The sequence below is a fragment of the Columba livia genome, chromosome 18, assembly GCF_036013475.1.
Source record: "Columba livia isolate bColLiv1 breed racing homer chromosome 18, bColLiv1.pat.W.v2, whole genome shotgun sequence".
Classification (NCBI taxonomy): Eukaryota; Metazoa; Chordata; class Aves; order Columbiformes; family Columbidae; genus Columba; species Columba livia.
The window spans coordinates 13,184,287-13,207,400 of record NC_088619.1 but is presented as its reverse complement, the minus strand read 5'-3'; the positions used below and the strand labels follow the sequence as shown (position 1 = coordinate 13,207,400).

At 54.3% G+C, this 23,114-nt stretch overlaps 2 protein-coding genes across 6 annotated transcripts in view; one reads left to right on the top strand and one right to left on the bottom strand.

Annotated features, from left to right (window-relative positions):
• Positions 1-1,160: 1,160 nt before the first annotated feature.
• Positions 1,161-4,998, bottom strand: NPTX1 (neuronal pentraxin 1). Of its 2 annotated transcripts, none has more exons than XM_065035130.1 (5): positions 4,360-4,998; positions 4,026-4,233; positions 3,384-3,628; positions 3,113-3,256; positions 1,161-2,976 (listed from the first exon to the last, which is right to left on the bottom strand). In XM_065035130.1, exons 1-5 carry the CDS (start codon positions 4,810-4,812, stop codon positions 2,755-2,757), a joined length of 1,272 nt encoding a protein of 423 aa, XP_064891202.1. In that variant the 5' UTR covers positions 4,813-4,998; the 3' UTR covers positions 1,161-2,754. The 2 variants fall into 2 exon arrangements, with proteins under 2 accessions (XP_064891202.1, XP_064891201.1); XM_065035129.1 differs by having other exon boundaries at positions 3,113-3,292; positions 4,360-4,984.
• An 11,759-nt stretch (positions 4,999-16,757) lies between these two features.
• The window catches only part of RPTOR (regulatory associated protein of MTOR complex 1), a 92,498-nt gene continuing 86,141 nt past the window's right edge, over positions 16,758-23,114 (top strand). For 3 of the 4 annotated variants that reach the window (XM_065035127.1, XM_065035125.1, XM_065035123.1), the window contains exon 1: positions 16,759-17,450. In XM_065035127.1, the coding sequence (XP_064891199.1) occupies positions 17,289-17,450 (162 nt within the window). In that variant the 5' untranslated portion in view covers positions 16,759-17,288. Of the gene's footprint in view, positions 17,451-23,114 lie in introns of all 4 variants that reach the window. The other variant, XM_065035124.1, reaches the window with a different exon arrangement.

Sequence of the window (23,114 nt, the reverse complement as noted above, 5' to 3'; positions counted from 1 at the left end):
CCTCCATGTCCCCTGGCCTCACGTCCCCGTATTGGCTCCTGTGTCCACGGTGCTCCCGTCCTGCCACCCACGAGGCTCCCGCGGCCGCCCGGCTGTGCCTTCCCTCTTGTCACCTGCAAGAGTGACCAATGGGTGACATGTGACACTGTCTGTCCCTTGGGGGCTCAGTAAATTGCCTTAAAACAGTTCTGAGGTATCACTTGACCTCTTCCCCTAGGGGGATCCCCAGTGCTGACCGTCCCCTGTGCTGGTTCCCTGGCAGATGGTGACACCGGAGGTGGCAGGTGACCGGTCAGGGACGCTGTTGGCAGAGCCTGTAGAAGGTGCTTGGGAAGACTCAGGCCAGGCTGCGGGCCCCTCGCCGTGGCCCCGGGCAGCCCCACGAGCGGCGGCAGCGAGGGCTCTGCTGAGCTCACCAGCTCCGTCCCTCCGGGCTGTGTCACCGTGTCCCCAAGTGCCGCATGGCCCCAGGGCAGCAGTGCTGAAATGGACCCGTACAGCTCCTGTGCCCAGCTGTGGTGGGGTGGGATGGGGTGGTTACATGTGGGTGCAGGATTGGTTCTGGCTGGTTATAAGGAGGAAATAGTGGTTTTCCTGCTTGTATCTTGGATGCTAAAAGCAATTTATCTGGCAAGTTTGCTCTGTGGCAGCTGTGTAACAAGTGGGAGTTTGTACCGCGGCAGGAGCAGCGTAGCCCTGTGCACAGTCCCGGTGCCTGGGGGGCTCTGCCAAGTGCCCTGGTGTCACCCCTGTGCTCTGATGTGCCCTCTGGAGCAATGGCTTCCAGGAGTTGTGCTTGGAGCCCTGCCCGGCTCCTCGAGGGATGAGCAGAACACCCCACGAGCAGCTCCTGCCCGCACTGGGAACACTTGCGGCAGAGCTACAGGCACTGGGGTGTCACCGTCCCCAGCAGCGCCCGCCTGGCGGAGGCAGCCGCAGGGCGCTGGGCTGCCAGCCTGCATCTGAGGGAAAAACAACCAAAAAATCAATGTGTATGATGGTGTTGCATAAATCGGGAAAAGATGCGGTGTAATGTCAGAGGAGAAGAGAGCCCGGCGGGAACGGCCGTGGTCGGGGGAACTGGGCAGAGATTCCTGCTCTGCAGGGACAGATCAGCCCCCATTGCCGCTGCTCGGGGAGCACACACTGAGAGCACCCGCTGTCTTTCTTCACTCTTTATTGTGTAAAAATAAAGTCAACAATTCATGTAATCTCAGCAATAAAATGGAAAAAGCATGAGTATCAGTAGAAACAGTGCATTTTCAGAACTGCCGATGCAGACGGGATGCGTAGTACATTGTAACCCATTCAAAACCCAGAGGAGACAGAGAGCAAGTAATAGGAAAAATGTACAGCTTTGGTTAGCAAAATAATGACAAATTAAGATACATTTATTCTCTCCCCTACTATACACTATATACATTGTGTTGACATCACTTTTTTTCTTTTTGGCAAATCTGACGCACCTGGGACCGTAGGTGAAACCTTTCCAGTGGTTTTGTTCTTCTCAGCGGGTTGTGCTTGTCACTTTGCTGATGCGAACAGGTTCTTCAGAGGAACGTAAATTAGCCCACTATGTTTTGTTTTGTTTTAAAAAGAGCACAGTTTAAAATACGCTGCCCTGAGCCACAGTTTGTGGGAAGGTGTCTCGACCAGGGGTGTGTGTCCCGGGCCGGTGGCCGGGCCGGCTCTGTGCTCCCGCCCGGGCCCCCGCGGCCCCGCGTCTCTCTGCCGCATCTTTGGAGGTGGGCGGGAGGCTCCGGAGCCCCGTGCGAATTCTCTGCCCGTCCCCAGTGCCACCCAGGGCAGCCCCGGGGGACAGGGGGGTCTGGCAGGTGGTTTCTGCGATCTGTAGTACAAACCAGGAGTTTAGAAAAGGAACCCATACAAAATGCATCTATTATTTCAAAATACGCTTCTTTATCTTTTTTTTTCCTGCAGAATCAAAGTACTTTTTTTTTTTTTCCTCAGGGAGCACAGCTTAATTCTATTTTTTTAATCTTCATAAAAATATCTTTTTTTTTTTTTAATGGTAATAAACTTCCCTTTACAGTAAGAGAAACAACATAGTGTATTATCAAAAGCAGAAAGGCTTCAGACTTTCCAGTGGTAGCTAAACTTCCAGGGGGTGGTAAAGGCTATTGTTTTTCACCAGCTACGGTGCGTAGGAGGCCTCGGGGGCTGCAGCGGCGGGGCTGGGGGGACGTACCTGAGTGTGGCAGGTCGGGGGTCCCGCCCGGCGCCCGCCGCAGCCCGGGCTATGGCTGTGGTGCCGGGAATGGGCAGCGGGGTCCCTTAGCCCGGGGAGAGGAGTGGGGGGGTCACCCCTCCCCAGAGCTCTGGGTGCTGCTGCACCCCTGGCTCCCAGGAGGGGGACACTGCAACCCGGCTCTGGGGACACCACCCTCCTGGGGGGTTCAGGCTGCAGGGAGAGGAGCCCAAGGGGGGCTCTGGTCTGGGTCCCGCAGCCTTTGCGGGCGCTGGTGCCCGGGGACAGCGGAGGTGGCGAAGCGGGGGGGCAGGATGGGGCGCAGCCGCGCCAGGCCAAGGCACGCAGGCGTTGAAGGACGTTGGCAAGACAGAAACCGGAGGGTCGCGGGGCTGCGGAGACGGGTGGTCCCACTGCTGGGGTATCCCCGCTCCTCGAGACGAGACGGGGGGCTTCGTTCACCGTTAGTTTTGCGCAAAAAAAAGGGAGGAGAAAAAAAAAAGGAAAAAACCCAGTGAGGAGGTTTTTCTGGCTTGTCCGTGGCTCTAGTTGAGCTGGCGACAGGCCTCGAAAGTCCATTTGGTGGCCCCGCCATAGATGTCGATGTTGGCCTCTGCCCAGGCAATGACGTTTCCCGAGAGCGCCTTGGCGCTGCAGGTGGCCAGGCCGTACACCTCCCCGGGGCTCAGCTTCCTGTCCCACACGTTGAAGTGCGCCAGCTCCCCCATGAAGGCCTGCGTGGCGTCGAACCCGCCGCCCAGCGTGTCCTGCGGAGGAGCCGCGTAGAATGGCAGATGTCACAGGGGACGTGCAGCTGGGCTGCTCCATCCCCCCCCGGGAGCACCCGGCCCCAGCCATCCCCCAGGTGCACCCAGCAGAGCAGGGACAGCCCCCAGCTCTTACCTGCTCCTGGCCCAGGACCAGGACCCCCTGGGGCTTGATGGGGTGGTAAGGCGCCAGGTTCTCGCCGTTGCCGGTCTGCGTGCCGTCCTGGTAGGCTTCCCACACACCATCCCGCGTGGTCCAGGTGACACAGATGTGGTGCCACTTGCCGTCATTGATGACAAAGGGCAGTTTGGCCACCTGCAGGTGGTGGGGTCAGGGTGGCGGGCATGGGGGTCCCCCCCTAGTCAGTCCCCCCACCCAGCACCCTCCCTGCTCCCCAGGGCTGTACCTTGTCGTTGATGAGGATCTCCATGGGGTTGTTGCCCCACTCAATGAGCACCAGCTCGTTAGCCTGCCCGGGCACGGCATAGGAAAAGGGGGTGCCCATGCCGGGGGAGGCGTTGGACTTGATCCACATGCAGATGCTGAAGGCGTACATCTCGGGCAGGCTCTTCTTCACCTTGGCGTACATGTAGTTGGTGCGCAGCGGGAAGGTGAGCTGGAACCTGTCCGGGGGCCGGTTGTCCTTCTGGCCTGCGGGACGGAGGTGCAGTGGGGTCCAGCTGGACCCCCTCTCTGCTGCTTTGGGGGTTCTCTGTCTCCCCACCTCCCCCGTTATGTAACGGGCCTTGAGACAGCAGCGAGGAGCAAATCCCTTCGGCACTGCACGGCTCCCTAATCCCCGGCGCACAACAGCGCCCGGAGCATCCCCGGCTCCTACCGCGGGCACCGGCTGCTAAAGCCGGGAGACTGGGACCGCTCCAGGGCTGGGAAATGGGACGGGCTCGGCAGAGCCGCCCGCGGCCACCGGGACGGATCGGCTCAGCGTCCCCCCGGCAGCGCTCGGTCCCCGGCGAGCGGGCACAGGCGGCGGGGGGGACCGGGACCGCGGCTGACGGGGTGTCCCGCGGGGCTGGGGAGCGGCCGGTACCTTTCTCCAGGTCGCTGATGCGCTGGTGCAGCGATGTGAGGGTGCTCTCGATCTTGCCGCGCTCCTCGGACTCGTTCTTGGGGTTGAACTTTCCCTCCTCCAGGCTGTTCACCCGGGACAGCACCTGCTTCTCCAGGTCGTCGATTTTGTTCTGCAGGATGTCCTTCAGGTTGTTGGTCTGGCTGGAGGAGTTCATCCTGCTGAACTGCTGCAAGGGGCGAGCACAGGAGCGGGCTGTTACCAGCGCGCCCCGCTCCGCTCCGGGCAGCGGCTCCCGGCGCGGCTCCCGGGGCGGCGGGAGCGCCCTGCCCCGCGGGCGGGACGCAGCGCGTACCTCCAGGTTCTCCAGCCTGGTCTTCAGGGACTGCAGCGTCTGTCCGAGCTGGCTGAGGGTCTCGGCCGCGGGTGTCCGCGACAGGTCCCCCATGGTGTTCTTGGAGAACCCGCCCTTCCTGCCGGCCCCGCCGCCCTTGGGCTCGCCGGGCAGCCCCTCCAGCACGCTCTGGCTCTCGCACCGGCCCAGCTTGGCCGTCAGCTCCCGAATGGTCTCCTTCTGGTTCATGATGGTTTCCTTTTGCTGCAGCACTGTTTCCCGCAGCTGCAGCACCGTGCTCTTCAGCTCCTCGGCGGAGCCCGTCCCCGGCGCGGTGGCAGCGCACATGTCCCCGTCCAGCGGCACCGAGGTGCAGATGAAGCGCGTCTGCCCGAAGCCCTGCCCGCGGCCGCGCAGGCAGAGCAGCGGCAGGAGGCTGAGGAGGAGGAAGAGGGTGCCGGGGGGCCCGGCCATGGCTGCGCTGCCGGGCTGGGGCCGCTCCGCTCCGCCGGGCCCACTGCGGCACGCGGCCCCTCTTATAGCGCCCGGGCGGGGCCGCGCGCCCTGACGTCACGGCGCGTGGAATCCCGGCCGCGAGACGGGGGGAGCGCTCCCGGGGCGGGGGGAGCGTGAGTGAGTGTGTGTGTGTGTGAATGTGAATGCGTGTGCGTAAGTGGGTGGGAATGTGTGTGTGAATGCGTGTGAGTGGGTGGGAATGTGTGTGAGTGGGTGTGCGGGTGTGAACGCTTGTGAGTGGGTGGGAATCTGTGCGTGCGTGTGCCCGGGTGTGTGCGGGGGGGCGTGGGAGTGCGCGGCCGCGGCGCGTGTGTGTGCAGAAGCGATCGTGCAGCGGGGAAGGGTGTGCGGAGGGAGCTACAGCCGGGGGGGCAGGTGCAGGGGCTGCGTGCGGTGTGTGCGTGTGCGCGCAGCGCCGTGCACGGAAGGACGCCTCCCCACTCCCCCCGCGCTCTCTGTGGGTCCGTGGGGACCCGTGTGCCGTTCGGGGCCGCCCCGCAGCGACGGGGGCTGCCGGTAGCAGCCGAAGGGGCCCCCGGGCTGGCCGTGCCCCGGCGGGGGGGCGGGCTCGCTGCCGTTTGCTCGCACCGCCCAGGGCTGTTCCCGGCAGGTCGGCAGAGCGGCTCCTGCTCCCTCCCGGGCATCCCCGGGCCGGCACTCGCGCTCCGGGCCGCTCCGTGGGGAGGACGGGCGGCCGTGGGGCAGCGCGATGCCCTCAGCCCCAGCAGGTCGCCGGCAGTCGGTGCGGGGCTGCCGGCCCGGGGGGGCCCTGGAGCACAGGGGAGCCCAGCGAGCCCTGCGTGTCCTCAGGAATAACGTGCAGCGAGCGATGGTGGTGCACAGCCCTGCTGCGGGCACAGGAGAGCGACTGCTGCTTTTCTTCTTCCTTTTTAATCAAGAAAAAAAATCTCCAGGTAATATCTGGATCTGTCCTAGGTGGAAATAGTTCACGGCCATCAGAACTGCGGCTTCTCGTCCTCAGCACTTCAGCCAAGGCTGATTCCTCTTCAGTCCCGGGGAGGCGAGTGTGGCTTCTCCCTGCACTCGTTCCTCGGAGCCTTCCCGTGCATTATCCCCCGAGCCCCAGCAGGACTGTCCAGCGCTGCAGCCCCAGCTCCCCGCAGCTCTCCCACCTCACGGTTTCGTCCTCACCCTCTCTCTGTGCTGTTGTGTGTTACGGAAGAGCTAAGCTGCTGAGAGGTTTAGCTTGCGGACTGCTCGGGTAAATGTGCTTCTGATAGTACCACAGGTGAATTTGCTCCTCTCAGCTCGGTTCGCCGCCTGCTCCATCCAAAGCTGCACTGCAGCAGCCCATATGGCTGGAGTATTTACATAATGCCAACTTATCCTGTGCAATATGAAGCAATTAATTTTGATTAGTGAAGTGGGTCAGTAAAATACAAAAGCTTTCAGGCTGTGGTCTGCAGAAGATGAAGTGCTGCGACCCCAGGGTCCCTCCCCTCTGATGTCCCTGTGCCGCAGGGCTGATGAGCTCTCTGCGGGAGCTGGAACCCACCGAGCTGCTCCCAGCAAGACCTGTGGCTGTGTGACTCAGTCTGATGCCTCTGCTCTTGCAGGTGTTCAGCCCCAAGAGCTATGACACACGACCTTGGCATAGAGTGTTTCCTTCTCAAAGCCATCTCAGCCCCTTTCCTCATCCAGCAGTGCGGTGACAGGTAAAACAGCATTGCACGGCCAAGCCCAGGGGCCTGGGGTTGTCACCGTGCACAGCAGAAAAAGGCTGGCAAGGCTGGCGAAACCCCAGTTCCCTGCCGCGCTGGGTCTGGCCTTTGCTGCCCAGCTCAGGGGAGCCAGGGCAGGGCTAGGATTAGCATGGCCAGAAGTACGGAGGTGTGCCAGTGCTTCTGTAGCACCTTCCCTGGGAGCCTGTAGTGCTTCTGTTGCTGTTTCCCGTCACACCTGTCCCAGTGCCTGTGGGGACTGCAGAGACTCTATTTTTTGCTGCTGCCCCCATCCCTGCACAGCAGCTCGGAAGCCCTGGGCCCGTGAGGAGCTCAGCTCTGCTCTCGGGTGCTCTGCTGCAGGAGACTCTGGGGAAAAATCGGCATTTCCACAAGGTTCTTCGCCTCTGGCTTTACCACCCTTGCTACTTCTCTTCCTGTTTGTGCTCAGTGCTGTGCAGCATTTCAGTGCAGCAGGAACGGAGCAGAGAGGAGTTGAAGAGGGGGACGGGCTGGAGCTGTTCCACTGGGCACACCCGGCTCCCTTCTGCGCTCGTTTGCTTTTGGTGTTGGTTTTGTTTGGGTTTGTATCTTTTGAGAAAAAGGATTGCTATGGGAAAGACTGAGAAGACTGCAGGTCTGATTCTGCCACAGGCAGGGACACAAACCGAAAATAATGTTACTGCAGGCAAGACAATTACACCAGAGTGAAACTGGTCTGAGAGGCAGCTGGATCAGTCCCCACTTCTGTTAACATCTGCATGGTGTTGACAAAGCTGTTCATGTCACTGAACCAATTTAACCAGGAATCTTTTGTCATCCACAGAACATTATGTTGAGATGAGACCAAAGTGACAGGTTCAATAAAATAAACACTCCGATACTATGGTGATGGAGACCGTATAAATACCTAGATAGGCAGAAACAACAAAGCTGCACTACAATAGATAAGCACAATAACCCCCTTGTCTCCTAATGCAAAGAAAGAACTGGAAAATGTGATCAAGATTTCATCTTTCCCAGAATCACTGAATCATGCAGTAGGATCCGTTATTGCTTTTGCAGATTTAGGAGCTGTTTGGGTATAATGGAATAATGGAGTCCCGATTATTTTTAACTCTTCTCTTGCCTCTTCCAAAGCGCCCTCTGTAAATCAGAGAGCTGGCGGTGATTTATGGCTCTGTAGCTGAAAAGAGCTGAGCACAGCTATCAAGGACCCTTGGAGATGATTTAGTTCTGAACAGGAGCCAGCAGGCACATTTGTGTTCGTGATGGATGAGCCGCATTCGGACAGTCCCGGTGCCCCCGGAGCCAGCAGCCCGGCTCCCCCTGCCCTCTGCCCGGGGTCCGGGCCCGAGCGGGGTGTGGAAATGTCCCATCTGTGCAAAGCCGACCTCAGCGCCAGAACAGCGGAGTTACTAACACATAAAGGACATTTTTTAAAGTGGACAAATCTCTTTAATCCCAGGAGCTGGAGCCCTGGGGAGCAGGGAGTGGAAGCTTTCTCTCCTGTTTGTGCAGCCTGCTGTACATAAAACATCTCCTGTGGGGTAATGCTGATTCCGCAGTTAAGTCTCCTCTGCGGAGTGGGAACAATATGATCCATTATGGGATGGAGACAGCTTTGCAATGGGAAATAGTGATGGGTAGACTTCACGGAGCGAGAAACCCAGCTCCTTTTGTTTGTGCGTCTATGTGGTGTGCGGCTGAGCTGCTGGCTGTGCCCGCCGCGCCTCGCAGGGCTCGGCCGCTCCAGCCCCTGCCTGCGCGGCCCCTTCCCCAGCGTGCTCGAAGCCGGACGTGGCAGTGCAATGAGGCTCTTTTCATGGTTTATTTTCTTTTATTTTTAATATGAGGGCTTGTTCTCGGGGGACTAGAGCAGGGACTGGTCCCTGGTCCCGCGGGGCAGCGCTGCCTGTGCAGAGCCCATGTCCAGAGCAGGACCCTCCGCAAACCCTTCTCCTTGTGCAGCCAGACAAGACGTACAAAGCCAGCAGCACCTCTGAGCTGCGCCATGGTTAAGTTTGCAGAACAGTGCATATGCTAAATCTTGTATTTTTTTTTACACCTTCTAAAACCTACAGCTGTCATTAGAACAGCTTGAGCATGGTGTGTAGCTGGTACAAACACAGTGTGTAAGGTGGAGTGTTCCCTTCTGTAACAGACAAACACTTTGGACTGGAGTTCAGGCATTTGCTGCATTTTGCTGCAGTCTTTCTTTGCAGATCTCTCCCTCTCTTCCTCTCCCTCTCTCTCTCATACACATTCAGTGTCTCCCTTCTTTCCTTCCCTTTCTTTCATTGTTCCCATCTCAAAAGTCGCTTTCCTTCTAAATTGCCTGACATTCACATCCAGCGAGAATGAGGAGTGTGTTCTTTGTACTAGTAGGTCTGTGATGCTATAGGGACACACATCCTTTCATTACAAATAATTAATTTAGCTATATATTGCATAACATCCTAAAAAGCTTTCTAGGGCAATCTCATGCTAGCTGAATGCACAGTTCCTATCAATATTACATTACATTTGGGTACAACAGTTATGAAGTTTCATTAAAAATTTAATTTGTGGTGTAAAACTGCAGCATCCCCTTCAAAGTGTAGCAGAGAAAGCGTTTTGGCTGCTTGAGGACCGATGTTGCATTAGCCGGAATGGCAGGAGCGCTGCGGGAGGGCTCGGTGCGCGGTGCCCCCCCTGCCAGAGGGGCCGGGGGGCTCGGGCTGGGTCTGGCTCCAGGGCGTCCTGCCGGGCTCCTGCCAGCTGCGAGGTGCTGTGCTTTGGGTACAGAGCTGAGCACCGAGCTGTGTCTGGTGAGCGGCCGCACGCCAGCGCGGTGAAGGCCGGACCCCGCTCTCCCTGCGCGCCGCTCCAGCCGCGGGCACCGATCTGGTTTCAGCAGGAAGGAGGGAACTTCTGCACCGCGAAAACGTGAGATCCGAGACAGGACAGGATCCATTCTGCGTCGTGTGCAGGCGCCTGGGGAGGCAGCGCGTCCCTGGGGAGAGGATGCTCATGCTTCTGCAGAGCTCTCAGACATCCTTCACCAGTGTCTGGTGCTGGTACAAATTAAAAACCTCCTTCCCGACAGAGAAGTTGTCCTGGGAAATGGGAGGGGGAATAGGGCCCGGTATCATGTTTTGTTAATGAAGTTTTGTTGTGATGCTTCAGCAGGAGAATTGAATGGAGGCAGGTTTAAAACATCCCACATCCGCCTTTTAGTTTCCGAATTGATTGGTACAGTAATTTCCACCCCTTTCTGTGCACACACATCAGAACCAACAGCTTTTCCTTCCAGACCATCCCTCAAGTCACTTTGCAGCTTCCTGGGGCTCTACCTGCCCCGGGCGCCGTGGGAGCGCGGCGCTGTGTGTGCTCCGCACAGAGCGGCCCTCCTGAGACCCGCAGCCGGCAAACCGGGACGCTCGCCGTTATAAACCCCACTTTTCTATTTTCTTTCCCCCTCCAACAAAGGAGGGGAAACGTGCAGCCCGCGGGGGGGGGTTCAGGAGTCAGCACCGTGCTGGTGTTTGCTGTAGCTCTTTGCAAAAGATTGCTTCCCCTCCCCCCGGAGAGGATAATAATGGGGAGTGGGTTCCTAAATCCCTTAAGCTGCTTTGATAGCTTCAATATTTATCTGTAATCCTGCTGGCGCTTCTGACTAGAGACAGCCCTGTGTCCCTGTTGCTCTGGGGCTCCTTCCCACCTTGCAGCGCTCCCTTTCCGTGCGGGAAAAGGCAGGGCAGGAGGAGAGGGAAACATCAAAACCAGCGACACCGCTGGCGCCCTAGTTTCTTCCATGATTATTTATTATATTGCACAGTCTCTTGCTCCCTTTCTCCCACGCTCTCTGCTCTGTGATGTTAATGTCTGGGAGGCTGGGGATGCCTCTGTGCACCTCGGGGACGGAGCTGCTGGGGGATGGAGGGATGGACAGCAGGACAGGTGTGCAGGGGGATGGATGGACAGCAGGACAGGTGTGCAGGGGGATGGATGGACAGCAGGACGGGTGTGCATGGGGCATGGATGAATGGATGGACAGCAGGACAGGTGTGCAGGGGGATGGATGGACAGCAGGACGGGTGTGCAGGGGGATGGTTGGGCAGCAGGACAATGTAGCTTTCCTTAGGGAAAAGGGGCTCTTATGGCACTGGAGATCCTTTGCTGGCAAGGATGCCGTTAGGGCTGGCCACGTTATTGATTCCATTGCCAGATCTGAGGCTTAAGAAGCTGCAGACAGTAAATGTAGCCGGAATGTTGGAGAAGCTGCTTCCAGGCAGTAGGTGCAGCCGGAGCCTCTTGGCTGGAGCTGCAGACGTGAGGGGCAGCAGAGCCCCTGTGGCTCCCGGACCCTTCTGCCAGCACAGGGGTGCAGGGGAGCCCCAAAACGCCGTCTCTCTGCGAGGTGAAACCCGGACCTGCAAACCTCTGCGCTCCTCCGCAGCGGAGCCGTGCACGTCTATTCTTTGTTACAGCGTCTTGCACTGCTAGGGCTGCAGTGCCATCCGCACTGGAGAGCAGCAGCGCTGCCCCGCTTTACTGGTGCATAATAACCGTGTTGTCAGCATGTGGTCCGTGGGGCTGATTGCCTTACGCTGGTATTTCTTCAGGCTTTTCTGCATGGGAAATGCAAAATAAATTAAGCTGTGCATCAGAAAATGCTGCAGCGCTGCCAAGGACAGAGCTCTTGGCATGGCTCTGGAAGTGCAGTAAGCTGCCCAGGCTTGCCACATCCTCACTGTTCCATCAGCACTTTAATGGGCAGTCATTAGTGTGCTATAAATTCACACTTTATATTTATGTAGTGCTTATTTGACCATGTAGAAAAGGCTTTACATTCCAGCCGTGTGGATGCTCCCCAGTGCAAGTGACAGAAAGAGAAGTTTGTGTGTGTGTTCATCTCACTTCCGTTCATTAGAATCAGACTAGTCACACAATTCTCAGAAACCTGCTAGAATTTCGGCAGCTTTTTATCAGCCATGAATCCCACCAAGAGCTGGGAAACAGATGTTGACCACTGTGTCACTTTCTATCAGGAATTTGAGTTTGAAATATCCCAGGCATGGGGCAAAGATTTTGGCTGATGTATTTCATGGGAACCGTCAGAGCACAACTAGAGGAACGCTGATTCCACGGGTGATCGCGTTTCCTAGGTTAGGAAGAGACTTTTTGTACTCTTCCATTCAGGGTCTTTGCTTTGGTTGGATCCAGGTCTCTGGTTGTTGCCTGTTATTGCCCATCACAAGACCCAACCGCAGCAGTTCTGGTTGGGCAGCAATCTCTGCATCACCGCGCCAGCATTTCCAAAGGTGGCTCCGTGAAATGGCTTTCACATTCCCAAGCCCCAAAAGAAGGCAGTATGAGACGTCCCAGTAAAATGCTGAATTTCTTCTCCTTAGCCAGTGCAGCTGCAGTTAATGGGGATGCCGAGTCCTGCCTGCCCTCCGTGGGAAGGTAACTTGGCAAGGCAATTGCCAAAAGATGCACCAGAAAACAGGACGTTTCGTCTGAATGCTTCTGACAGGCTCGGGAGGAGCCAGCGGAGTTCACTGGCTTCTATTTCCAGTGTACCGGGGTGGTTTTGTCGCTGAGTCAGAGCTGATACTGGTCTATAACAGCTACAGAGCGTTTAAGGAAACATTTCTGCTCTTTATAATGAGGAAAGCAGTGAATATCTGCTGAGGTGACATCTATCGTGTTTTTAAACACACGTAGCCTGATAACCCAGCAAATTATCCTGATTGCGAAGAGACAAAGGGAGATAACGATAACAAATGAGCTTACACTTATGTAATGCCCTTCACTGAGATGGATAGCGCAGTGCTTTGAGAACTCTATTAACGGGTTCTACAAACTATCTAATCTATCGTATCCCCAAACGTACTGAGCGCAGCTTCACTCGGGCTTTATGAGAAAAACATTTCCATTAAGCAACCAATTTTCGTCAGGCTTCAGTGTGGTCATTTAAGTCTCCCCTGTGCAAGTAGAACACAGAAATCTTTACATTTGTCAGTGAACTAAAGCCACCTTTGGGGTGAAATGCAGCTGTTGCTTCACAGTCTAAATTACTTCTAACTTCTTTACTGCATTGTATCCAAGAATGTCTAATACACCCATTAACTAAGCTCTACAGCTACTGATTTGTCAAGAAACACTTTTATACTTCAGCAGTAGCAAAGAGAAAAGACAACTCCCACATTTTCTGGTTCGAATGGCTGTATCACCTCTTCTTTCTCTCTCCTTTTCATTGCTCACAAAAAATTCCTCTGGTGGCAAAGCATTTCTGCTACTAAAAGGGCAAGGAGAGATTTTTGACCTAGTATTTGGTCTGGCCTTTTCAACATGAGAAAAGCGGAACAATCCCTGTCATATTCCTAGCGCAGCGCTCCTGACTCAAACACAGCCTCGCAGCCCGTGTTGGGGAGGGATGTGGGGCTGCATCCCTACAGATGTGGGGCTGCATCCCTACAGATGTGGGGCTGCTTCCCTCTGGATGTGGGGCTGCATCTTTACAGATGTGGGGCTGCTTCCCTCTGGATGTGGGGTTGCATCCCTATGGATGTGGGGCTGCTTCCCTCTGGATGTGGGGCTGCTTCCCTCTGGATGTGGGGCTGCATCCCTGTGGGTCTGTGTTCCCCTCCCTGGAAGCAAAATGAGTTGGAGGAAGCCTCAGCAGTGCTGTGGTGCTTTCCTCTGCTTCAGGTTTGATCCATGTTCTCTCAGTCTTCTCAAGCTCGTTCTGGTCCGGGCTGGGGAAAGCCTCAGCTCTTCTGTCCCTCCTGGCTGCTGCCTCGGTCCCTGTGCTGTGTGTAAACGGCTCGGAAAGCAGGAGCAGCTCCTCACGAGGTGGTATTCTGTACTCGAGCCCCTTTGATGCCTTGTTAGACCCAAGCTGGCAGTTCGGCGCTCCAGCTGCGGCTCCTCGGTGCTTCCCCACCTGTGTGTCTGAAGGCAGCGAGTTCGGAAGAGTGTGGCAGCACTGGGAACAGACCCAGCCTTCCCTTGCTCACAGGGGGAGGTCACTGAGATTCTTACAAGAGAGAGAGTCAGTTTTGTGAACCATCTTTTGATGTATATTGGATTTGGCACATAACACCCAGCACCCCCTTCTCACCTGCCTCCTGGTCCCTTCCCGAGCTCCAGTTCCCGTTTCCAGCCTCAAGTCTTCAATTCACACTTACCGTAGGACACAAGCGCGGAAGCCTGTGTGCCGCACATGCATAAATAATAGAACTGAAATCATACTTAGTTAAAAATAGATATTCTTCCTAATAAATATTTTACCTACTATCTTTAGGATATAAAGCTCCTGTGAGTGAAGTGTTAAAACAAACCTTGTTGTTTGCCCCTAAATGCTTAGAACTCCGGCCATGGCCGGACAACAGCGCTTGGCAGCGAGGCTGCGCGCGGGGAAGGTCCGTGTTCCACGTGTGAGCGCAGGGACAGGCGCCTGCTCAGAGCTTGGAGAGGGCACTGACCTCGGCATCTGACCGCGACCCGCTCGGTGACCTAAGGATTTCACCAATGAAAATTAAAGATAAAATCTCTCTTGATATTTATGAATAACGTACTTCTTCCCATACCTTCCTTTCTTCCTGCCCAAGAGTGGAATTAGAATTAGCTGGCTGAATAAGGCAAAACAAAGGACACTGAGAGAGAATGAGATAGGAGAATTTTTCATTAAACAGAGTGACAGGTGGAAAAATGTGTCCAAGTGTGTTTCTGGAAGATAATCCTCGGCATTTGAGGATTTACCTTTGCAGGGAGGTGCCAGAGCCTGGCCCAGGCTGCCCAGAGCGCATGTGGAGTCTCCTCGGAGACGTTCAAACCCGCCTGGACTGACCTGTGTGATCTGCTCTGTGACCCTGCGTGAGCAGGGCTGGGCTGCGATCTGCAGAGGTCCTGCAACCCCAACCAGCCTGGGATGCTGTGATTTGGTGTGTTAGGACATCATTTAATGTGCCTTACGTGACCTGGTGTATCCACTGTCCAGAGTCCCTAGGGGTTTCCAATGCCACTTTAATCAAGAATACACTTGACAAACCGGGCTCAACTTATGTAGTCTCCGTCACTGGAGGTCTTAAGAGCCTGTAGAAACACGAACTAAACATAATAAATCAATCAATGAGGACATTACGAAAGCCCCCACAAGCCCGGCAGGAGCAGCACAGGCGCAGCCCACGTTCTGCGCTCGGGTGGCGTGGGCTTGTCCTGGCCTAGTGACATGGAGAGATACTCGGAGTAAAAGCTGCAGGATGTTTCCTCTGCCATGAGAGACACCAGGACCTGGCACAGGACTATGGAGTGAAACGAAAGAAGCTCAGGTAATGGCATCGCTTCTGTCAACTAATTTTTATGGAGATATAAATGGAACATTATTTATGTTTCCCTTTGGTTCTTGCCCTATGGAGATGGAAATAAGGCGAGTTGTTCTGGTTAAACCATATAGCTGCAAGTGATCAGAGAGTCCACAACCACCAGCCTGAAGATGTTCATTGTCGGAGAGCAGATGCCATCAGGGCCAAGTGCTTGGCAATGCTATTTTTGAACAAATCAATTCATTTTGCTTTCCATCAAAGCTTGCAATATTAGGAGCTCAAATGGAGGCCGCGTGTGTCCTTTAGAAAAGGCTGTTTGCGAGGCTTATTCACAGACCTGATAAAATGCAGATAATTTTTTTTCATTTGGTATTTACCGGCTCTGGTCAGTTCACAAACTCCCAGTCACGGATTTGCTAAAACTAAATGTTACGCCCTTTTCATCATGCATTAAAATATAGCATGTATTTAGCAGATAGCAGATAGCGGCCGTGCCCTCCGCCAGCTGTGTCCTTCAGTGGTATTTTCGCTGGCGGCCGGGCCCGGGGCAGCACGTTCCGGCGGGGCAGGCGCCGGCTCCGGCACACGCTGCCTAAAGCCGCGGGGAGCCGGGATTAGCGCCCGGCGCTGCCCAGAGCCGGGCCCATCTGTGCGGCCGCCGCGCTGGATTAGCTGCCCCAGGTGCTCCCCTGTAATTCCTCCAGGTGCGCTGGGATCCTTGCTCCATTTTGCGGAGCTGCCGTTGGCACGAGGCATTCATTAAAGGTTAGCGGAAACACAGCCGTAAGTGCTTTCTATGCCGCGGCAATTCATTTCAATAACAATCATGTAGTTATGATCAGCCATCAGCATAAAGCACCCGTGAAGCAATGAATCAGCGCAGTCAGTAAATCAAAGCAGCAAAAGCAAACGTTGGCCACCCCAGAGCCTCCAAGAAACATTATTTTCCAATTTATTGTAGAGAAAGGTCTTTGCATTTAAAACATTCCACAAATGCAAACACACTGAAGATATTAATGAAAATGAATATGGTTCTATAAAGCAAATTATACATGTATTCTTTGATTTCTGCTTTGAAATACAAACACGAATGCAGTTGGACTTCATTACTGCTACGAGCAAACACTCTGAGGAACTTCATTAGGAGCAATATTTGATATTAATTAACCTTCAGTTTATTTCATAGCAAAGAAGATATATTCTTGAAATGCTACCTCTGCGTTTCCTTATACACGGAGTGAACATGAATCAGATATAACTTTGCTGGCGTCCGTTGTCCGGTGTCACCACTTCCCTGCACTTTTACCCCGGTACAAATGGTCACACAAGTGAGGAGGGTGGCAGGGCTGGGACTGTCCCCGGGTGTGCGCCGCGGCTGCGGAGCCAGAACAGGCCAGAACAGGCCAGAACAGGCCAGGCCAGGCGGTGCCCAGAGCAGGAGCCGCACATGGCGGGTCCGTGTTTGTGTTGCAGAGGAAGAGCATCAGAACTGACTGCAGGGCTGGAAGGCGCGGGATGTGCCGCCCGCCTTGTGCTGCTCTATGTGATGGAAACAGAAGTCAGGGTGGTTTTGTGTATTCATATTTCCGCACCCTGAAGATAATCAATGAACTCGTCCCTCCAGCGCTGCAAGAGGGAAAATTCCTGGAGGAAACGAGGCCCTGGTGGGGCAGCCCATGGGGACACGCTGGCGGGGCTGCCACTGCCGACATCTTGGCGCCGCACATGGCAGGGGAAGGGCCAGGCAAGCGGGGAACCTTCACCCCGGTGCTGCCCGCCTTTTACACCCGCGGCTCCCGGGGCGCTCCGGGGAGGCTCCCGGGGTCCAAGCCCGGGACAGCGCGCGGTAACCATGGCAACCGCGGCTGGCCCGCGGCGGCCCGGCTTGTCCCACGCGGCGGCCCGTAGCGCGGTGCATTGTGGGCCGGGGAAGATGGCCGCCTCCGTGCTGTGGTGGTGAGGGGACTCGGGCTCTCCGGCGCTGCGGGACGAGTCTCCCGTTCTCCTCCCGCCTGCCGCCCGCTCCGCAGCTCGCCGAGCCGCTCTCGGCCCGCCCGTGTGCGAGGGAGCTGGGAGCCGCCATGGGCCCGGCGCGGCTCCCGCCGCAGCGAGTGCAGGGCCCGCGGGGCTGAGGCGCGAGTGAGGCCCGGGGCCCGGGCCCGGCGGCAGCTCGGCCCGCGGCGGGGCCGGGAGGCGCCGCCTTCCTCGCAGCCCGGCCGGGCTGCTGCCTGCGGGCGGCGGCGGAGGAGGAGAGGAGCCAGCTGGAAGGGGCTGCGCGCCCCGGGCTCGCCTTGATCCGCGCCCCTGGGAGCGGAGCCGCCGCTGCCCTTGCCCCGTCCTCCCCCAGCCCGCGGCCGCCGCCCGGAGGGACCCTCGGCCCCCGCTGCCTGCGGGGCTGGAGATCGCTGCTCACTTGTTGCCTGGCACTGCCCCTCCGATGGAGTCTGAGATGCTGCAGTCGCCTCTTCTGGGGCTTGGAGAGGAGGATGAGTCTGACCTGACGGACTGGAATCTGCCTCTGGCCTTCATGAAGAAGAGGCACTGCGAGAAGATCGAGGGCTCCAAGTCTTTGGCTCAGAGTTGGAGGATGAAGGACCGGGTAAGCAGGATGGGCACAGGTGGTGAACAGGCAGAAGTGCCCGGGGGACTGCTGCGCTTCAGGCAGGCTCAGGTGAAGCGCTGGGTATTTGATCCGATGGTCTAACTTGCCTTTAATTTGTGTATCTGTCTTATGGTACTAGGGGAAGCAAACATGCAAATGGGTCAAAAGTACTGCTTCCAGGCTCATGAGTAGCTCCCTAATTTGGGATCTTTAAGTGAAATGTGAGTGCTTGCTTCCTTTCAGGAAAGACAGTACAAATAATGAAGTGGTCAAGAGCTCTCTGGATCACAGGTTAGTGATGCAAGCGCAGAGGACAGTGCATGTAGTCACTGCAGTTATCTGGTGGTGGAGCAGCACGGAAGCTTTGTGGTTTTGAAGCTTGCCACCAGCCTGTTATGTGGCATATAAAACTAAGGCGTTCTTTGAGTGTGGGAAAACTGAGATTATGTGATTTTTTGGAGGCAGAAAATAGTAGATGAAGTACTTACTGTATTAAATCAAGGCACTTCTCTTGTGTTTGAATATATGTTGTGTGTTAAACAAAGCCGATGTGTCAAAGGAAGATCTCTGCTAGAGGATCCTGAATCCTGTGTTGTGTCTATGTCCCAACTTAAATATTTATAAGCCAACAAACAAGTCACCTGGGAAACGCCATGGATCGCCGGCTCCGCTCGTTCTGTTCTTGACGTCTGCTTCGGGTTCCAGGGAGTCCTTACGGCTCCAAGTTGTTTTGCCTGTAACTTTGTGTTTATGAATATGTCTGAGGGTGATTTTGGGACCAAATTTCTGTCATGTTTACGGTCCCTCTTGCAATGCTATGGAATAAGTTGGGAACTGTTGTTGAAACTCCGTCCTGTAATTTCTTTCCAGAGGTGTTATGGGCAGGCAGGAGGATGCTGTACCTGTGGCTAAATGTTCCGAGGGCTGTGCACCTAAGTGGTTCTGGTTCTCAGAAGTTCTGGGGAAGGCTGCGGTCACAGAATCACAGAGTGTTAGGGAATGGAAGGGACCTCAAAAAATCATCTAGTCCAGTCCCCCAATGACGTGACTGGGCAGAATCATGTACTGAGAATTAGACTCGGCAGATCGTTAATGGATTGAATTGAGCTTTTTTGATGTAATTTATGTGAGCCCCAGAACACAAAGTTTTGTGGTGTGTCTTGTTGTCTTTAAAGGGTTTTGGCAAAGAAGGATTTTTCTCTAGTAGACTGTGGAGGTGTGATGAGCTTGCTTGTCTATTTTAGTGATCCCACTGCCTTCCTGTTCTCTTAGTTCCTGATCTGCAAGGCTGGCTTTTTCTAAATTGGGTGTGACATTGAGTTGATCAAGATAATCAATAGGTTGTGCAGCATAAGCACGAGTGAAGTGGCAGTGATTGCTGTCGTTGTATTTGGCGTGAAATGTTTCACACGCGTGTTACAGCCAAAGAGCGTGATCTTGGTGGAGAAGAGAGCGGTGGTGACGGGGTTCTGGCAGCCTCAGCCCTGTGGAGCTGCAGTTTCTGCTCCTCAGCGTCCCCTGTGCTGCGGGGGAACAGGGTGGGACCGGCCGTGCGTGAGCTCAGCGAAACCGGGCCCCGAGCCCTTCTCCAACATAGCGAGTCGTATTTTGTACACAGAGAAAATAAGAGCAAATCCAACAGTTTCTGCTTGGTCCTGTGACGTTTTTCCCCCGTGAATCATGAAACGCAAAGGCAGTGGCAGATTTTGCCCTTGTTCATCATCTTGAGCAGTCCCAGGGAGTGATCCGAGCTTTACTGTGGCTGTGGGAAATGATTCACTAAGGCTTGAGAATGGACTGACTCCTTTTTCCATCTTGTTTCATTGCTTTAAAAAGCCCAGAGTTTGTATGAACTTGAAGGTTCTTTAGAAGGCAGAACTCTAATAAAAGGGAAGAACCAAATAAGAAAAGTAATGAGTGGTAAATCTAGAGAAAATAACTGAGCGTTCCCTTGCCCCCGCCCCCCCTTTCATCCAGAAGGGCTGCTCTGAAAACATTTAATCCTCCTTCTCCTGCTGCCGTGGACTACAGATGCCATCAAAGTGACACTGCTTTGATCTATTATTTATTTAAAGAATATTTTTAACACAGGAGGGCTGGAATTATGCTTTTTGTATTGAATTAAATCTCACAGCCTTAGTAGCAATCAAATCATGAAACTTGATTTAAATGAAATGGTTTCAAATACACCAGGTTTTACTGACAAGTTGCTACTAAATTCAGAATATTTAAATTAAGATGTGCTGTATTTATATTGATTTCTAAAATAAGCAGAGAGCAACAAAGCTGGTTGTAACGGCTTAGCATTTTTCCTGCTGCCTCCTAACTTGCTGAGTGAGAATTAAATCCTGTTTTTATGAGACGAGGAATACACGATTAGGTTTCTATGGAAATGCAGATTAAAGCAGTGCCGCACACAGGTGCGCGTCGTTCAGGCAGAGTTTCCCTGTGTGGCACAGGACCGAGCGCAGGGCAGCGGTGCCCGTGCGTGCACATCGTGCCCTTGGCACTGGCTGTGTCAGAACAAGGAAGGTTTCTGCTCCATCCTAAACGGCTGTTTCTGTTTCATCCTGGACGGTCAGCTCTGCTTGTCTTGGGACCCTCACAAGCCAGGAAGCAGTCTGGGCTCTCAGCTGCTCTGTGTGGGGATGGACTCGTGGGAAGAGCAGCTCTTCGCTGCGATGCTGCAGCCCCGAGAACTGGTAATGGTGTCAGTGTCTCCCTGGAATCCAGGTGAGCTCCAGGGCGGCTGGAGTGGCGTGTCTGCCCAGGCAGGTCTGCCATGGGCTGCCTGCTGCTTCATGAACGCCAGCACAAACCCAAACCCAGCTTCTCCCGCCCGAACCCTGCTGGGAGTGATGGGCACTGTCATCCATGGTAGAGATTTGGATCTGCTCATGCCCGGAACAAAGATCCCTTTGGATAAAATGGTTGTGTGTTGACTGTGTAGAGTTGGGAACTTGTGCTGTATCCCCCGCTGTTGACACAGGTTGTGGGTCTAAGCAGAGGAGACTCTGACGGCTCTGAAGAGTACAACTAGTCACGGATTTTCAGAGAAAAACGTCTCAGCTTTACCCACCCGTAGGAAACACTGAAATCTTCAGTGTGGTCCGGCTCTCATCCTGTCGACGTTCTCACTTGCAGCTGTCACGTGGCTGTTGTTCGGTCGTTCCTGGTGGTGCAGTCCGTGTGTCTCGAACACGGCGGCTGTGTTGGCGCTGATCAGAGCAGGCCGGTGGCAGGACAGTCCTGTGGGCAGTGAGTGTTGTGCTCTCGAGGGCGTCAGGCTTTTTCTTGTATGCTTAGTTAGCCTAGGTGGAGCGTTAGGATAACTCCTTTAGTTTAGTAATTTCTTAGACTGAGCGTATCCAGGATTTGATTTTTTGTAATATTGTCGTGAGGACCTTTTGCAAGATAATAAGTGATTATTTTGTGGTGATTGAACGTAGGGAGTAAATGCACAACTGTATGTTTGTGGATTTGTGAATTTCTACTTCTGCCAGTTAGGTGGGAAAGAAAATTGTTTTTGTAAATCTAAAATTTTAATAGCTTAATATCCAGAAATGTCCGGGAGTCTAATTCCTTTAAATAACTTCCTGAGAGTGCTTCATTGTAATTACATTTGCAATATGAGTAATAAGTGATAGAAATGCAGTGTAATGTGTGGGAAAGGAGCTGACAACTTTGTCACGTGCAAAGATAATTTTAGAGTGGGGAGAGACTTCACCATCAGCAACTGGAACGACAGAAGAGACTGTATCTGCGCTTCTCCATTCAGAAAAATGCAATGAGAGAATACTTGTTTATCCGTAACGTGCTTCTGTTTTGTGTCTTGGAGACTGGTGTAGCTGCACTACCCAGCATATGGTATTTGGAGAGGAGTCAGGCAATTATTGCTACTTAAAATCAACATATACGTTGTGGTCGCTCATTACCCTCCTGCCCCCCCAGCGGTGACTGTTCTCAATCCACCCGGTCGTGTCCAGCGGTGACTGTTCTCGATCCACCCGGTCGTGTCCAGGGGTGACTGTTCTCGATCCACCCGGTCGTGTCCAGCGGTGACTGTTCTCAATCCACCCGGTCGTGTCCAGCGGTGACTGTTCTCGATCCACCCGGACATGTCCAGCGGTGACTGTTCTCGATCCACCCGGTCGTGTCCAGCGGTGACTGTTCTCGATCCACCCGGTCGTGTCCAGCGGTGACTGTTCTCGATCCACCCGGTCGTGTCCAGCGGTGACTGTTCTCGATCCACCCGGTCGTGTCCAGCGGTGACTGTTCTCCTGGCACGGCCTGGAGAGCACAGGGAGGCTGTTGACTGAGCTTTAACTGCATTTCCAAGTCCATTTGATAAACCCAGGGTGTGTGTCCTGCTCCTCTGTTCTTCTATGAAGAATGTACTGCAGGTGCCTCTCTCAGTAAATTAGCTGATGAAACACTCAGCAAATCCAGATGTGCGTTAATGCATCCTTTAGTACAGAGCTGTGATGTGGCATGCAGTGGGCGGCAGATGGGCTCAGGGCCTCCAGAGTTCTCTTTCATCTCTTTGTCCCAGCGGTGCTACCGGTGACACCCTCACCAGGAGCCTTACTTCTGTGTTTCTATTTATTTGCTTTTCTTGCTGTGTTGTGACAAGGTGATGTACGCAGGGGGACGGTGTTCTGTACCATATGGCTCTCAAACACAGCCAAACATCTTCATCTTTGTGTTCCTGGTTCTTCAGTTGAGTTTATAGACTTGATCTTGTCCTTATCGTCACCTCCTACTTGTTCCCGTAAGCTCAGGAAACTTCCTATTTTAAGAAGTTGTTTTAATTTACTGCAGTTGGCTGTGGCTCAGGGATTCCGCTTAAATGGGACAGTGTGATTCCTGATCAAATATACATTGTGTAGCGTACATCATTGACTTGTTAAAGATCTAAAAGTGTCGTCTAGGAGTGATTTGAAGTAATAGTTTGTAAGGAAGATCTGAAGATGCAGTAAGTCAGTGCGTGCGAAGGTGAGCACCTTGTTAAAGACGGTGCCAGACGGGAGTGGAACGTGCTGGAGCGATGGAGAGGAGCCTGCACAGAATGCAGAGCAGACGCAGAGCTGTGCTGAGGGCGAGGAAAGCCGCCGCCACGGAGCAGACGAGGAATAACAGCTAGAAAATGTCTCTTGTTGATTCCTTTTGCATGTTGTATGAAGAAAGCAAAGACCATACAAGTAAAATATTCGCTTTCTATTGTTTTTCATTATTTTTAAGAAATGAGTGGCAGGGACAAGAAAAGACCATTTTGGTTGTATGCATCTAAGCAGAGGTTTAAAAGCAAGGTTTTGATGCTTTGCCATGACAGAGTGAATCGGCCTCCTGGGCTGAGTGGTTTGTGTCTGGAGGGGTTCTGGGCACTCCCGGTGGCTCCTGTCAGTCCTGGTGTCGCTCAGCCCGAGGACACGTGCACAGAAACGTGTCTGTGTATGTTGGATGGCGAGTGACAGCGATGGCTCCACGAGCACAAGCAGGGCTGGGACAGGACATGCTGGAGCTGACAGGTAAAGCCTGTGTTACAGGAGCTGTTTTGCGTTACTGGCTGCTCTTGGGCTTTGTGTAGGACCTGCATTCACCGGCTAAACGAACATGTTGGACACCAGAAACCTCCGAAGAAAATCCGTAGTATTAGTGGGG

What these genes read in the sequence shown, in the direction of transcription:
- NPTX1 (XM_065035129.1), bottom strand. Translation starts at nt 4,812, where the DNA reads ATGGCCGGGCCCCCCGGCACCCTCTTCCTCCTCCTCAGCCTCCTGCCG. An exon ending in CATCAGCGACCTGGAGAAAG is followed by an intron (nt 3,629 to 4,025) that starts GTACCGGCCGCT and finishes TCCGTCCCGCAG; the next exon opens with GCCAGAAGGACAACCGGCCC. An exon ending in AGATCCTCATCAACGACAAG is followed by an intron (nt 3,293 to 3,383) that starts GTACAGCCCTGG and finishes CACCACCTGCAG; the next exon opens with GTGGCCAAACTGCCCTTTGT.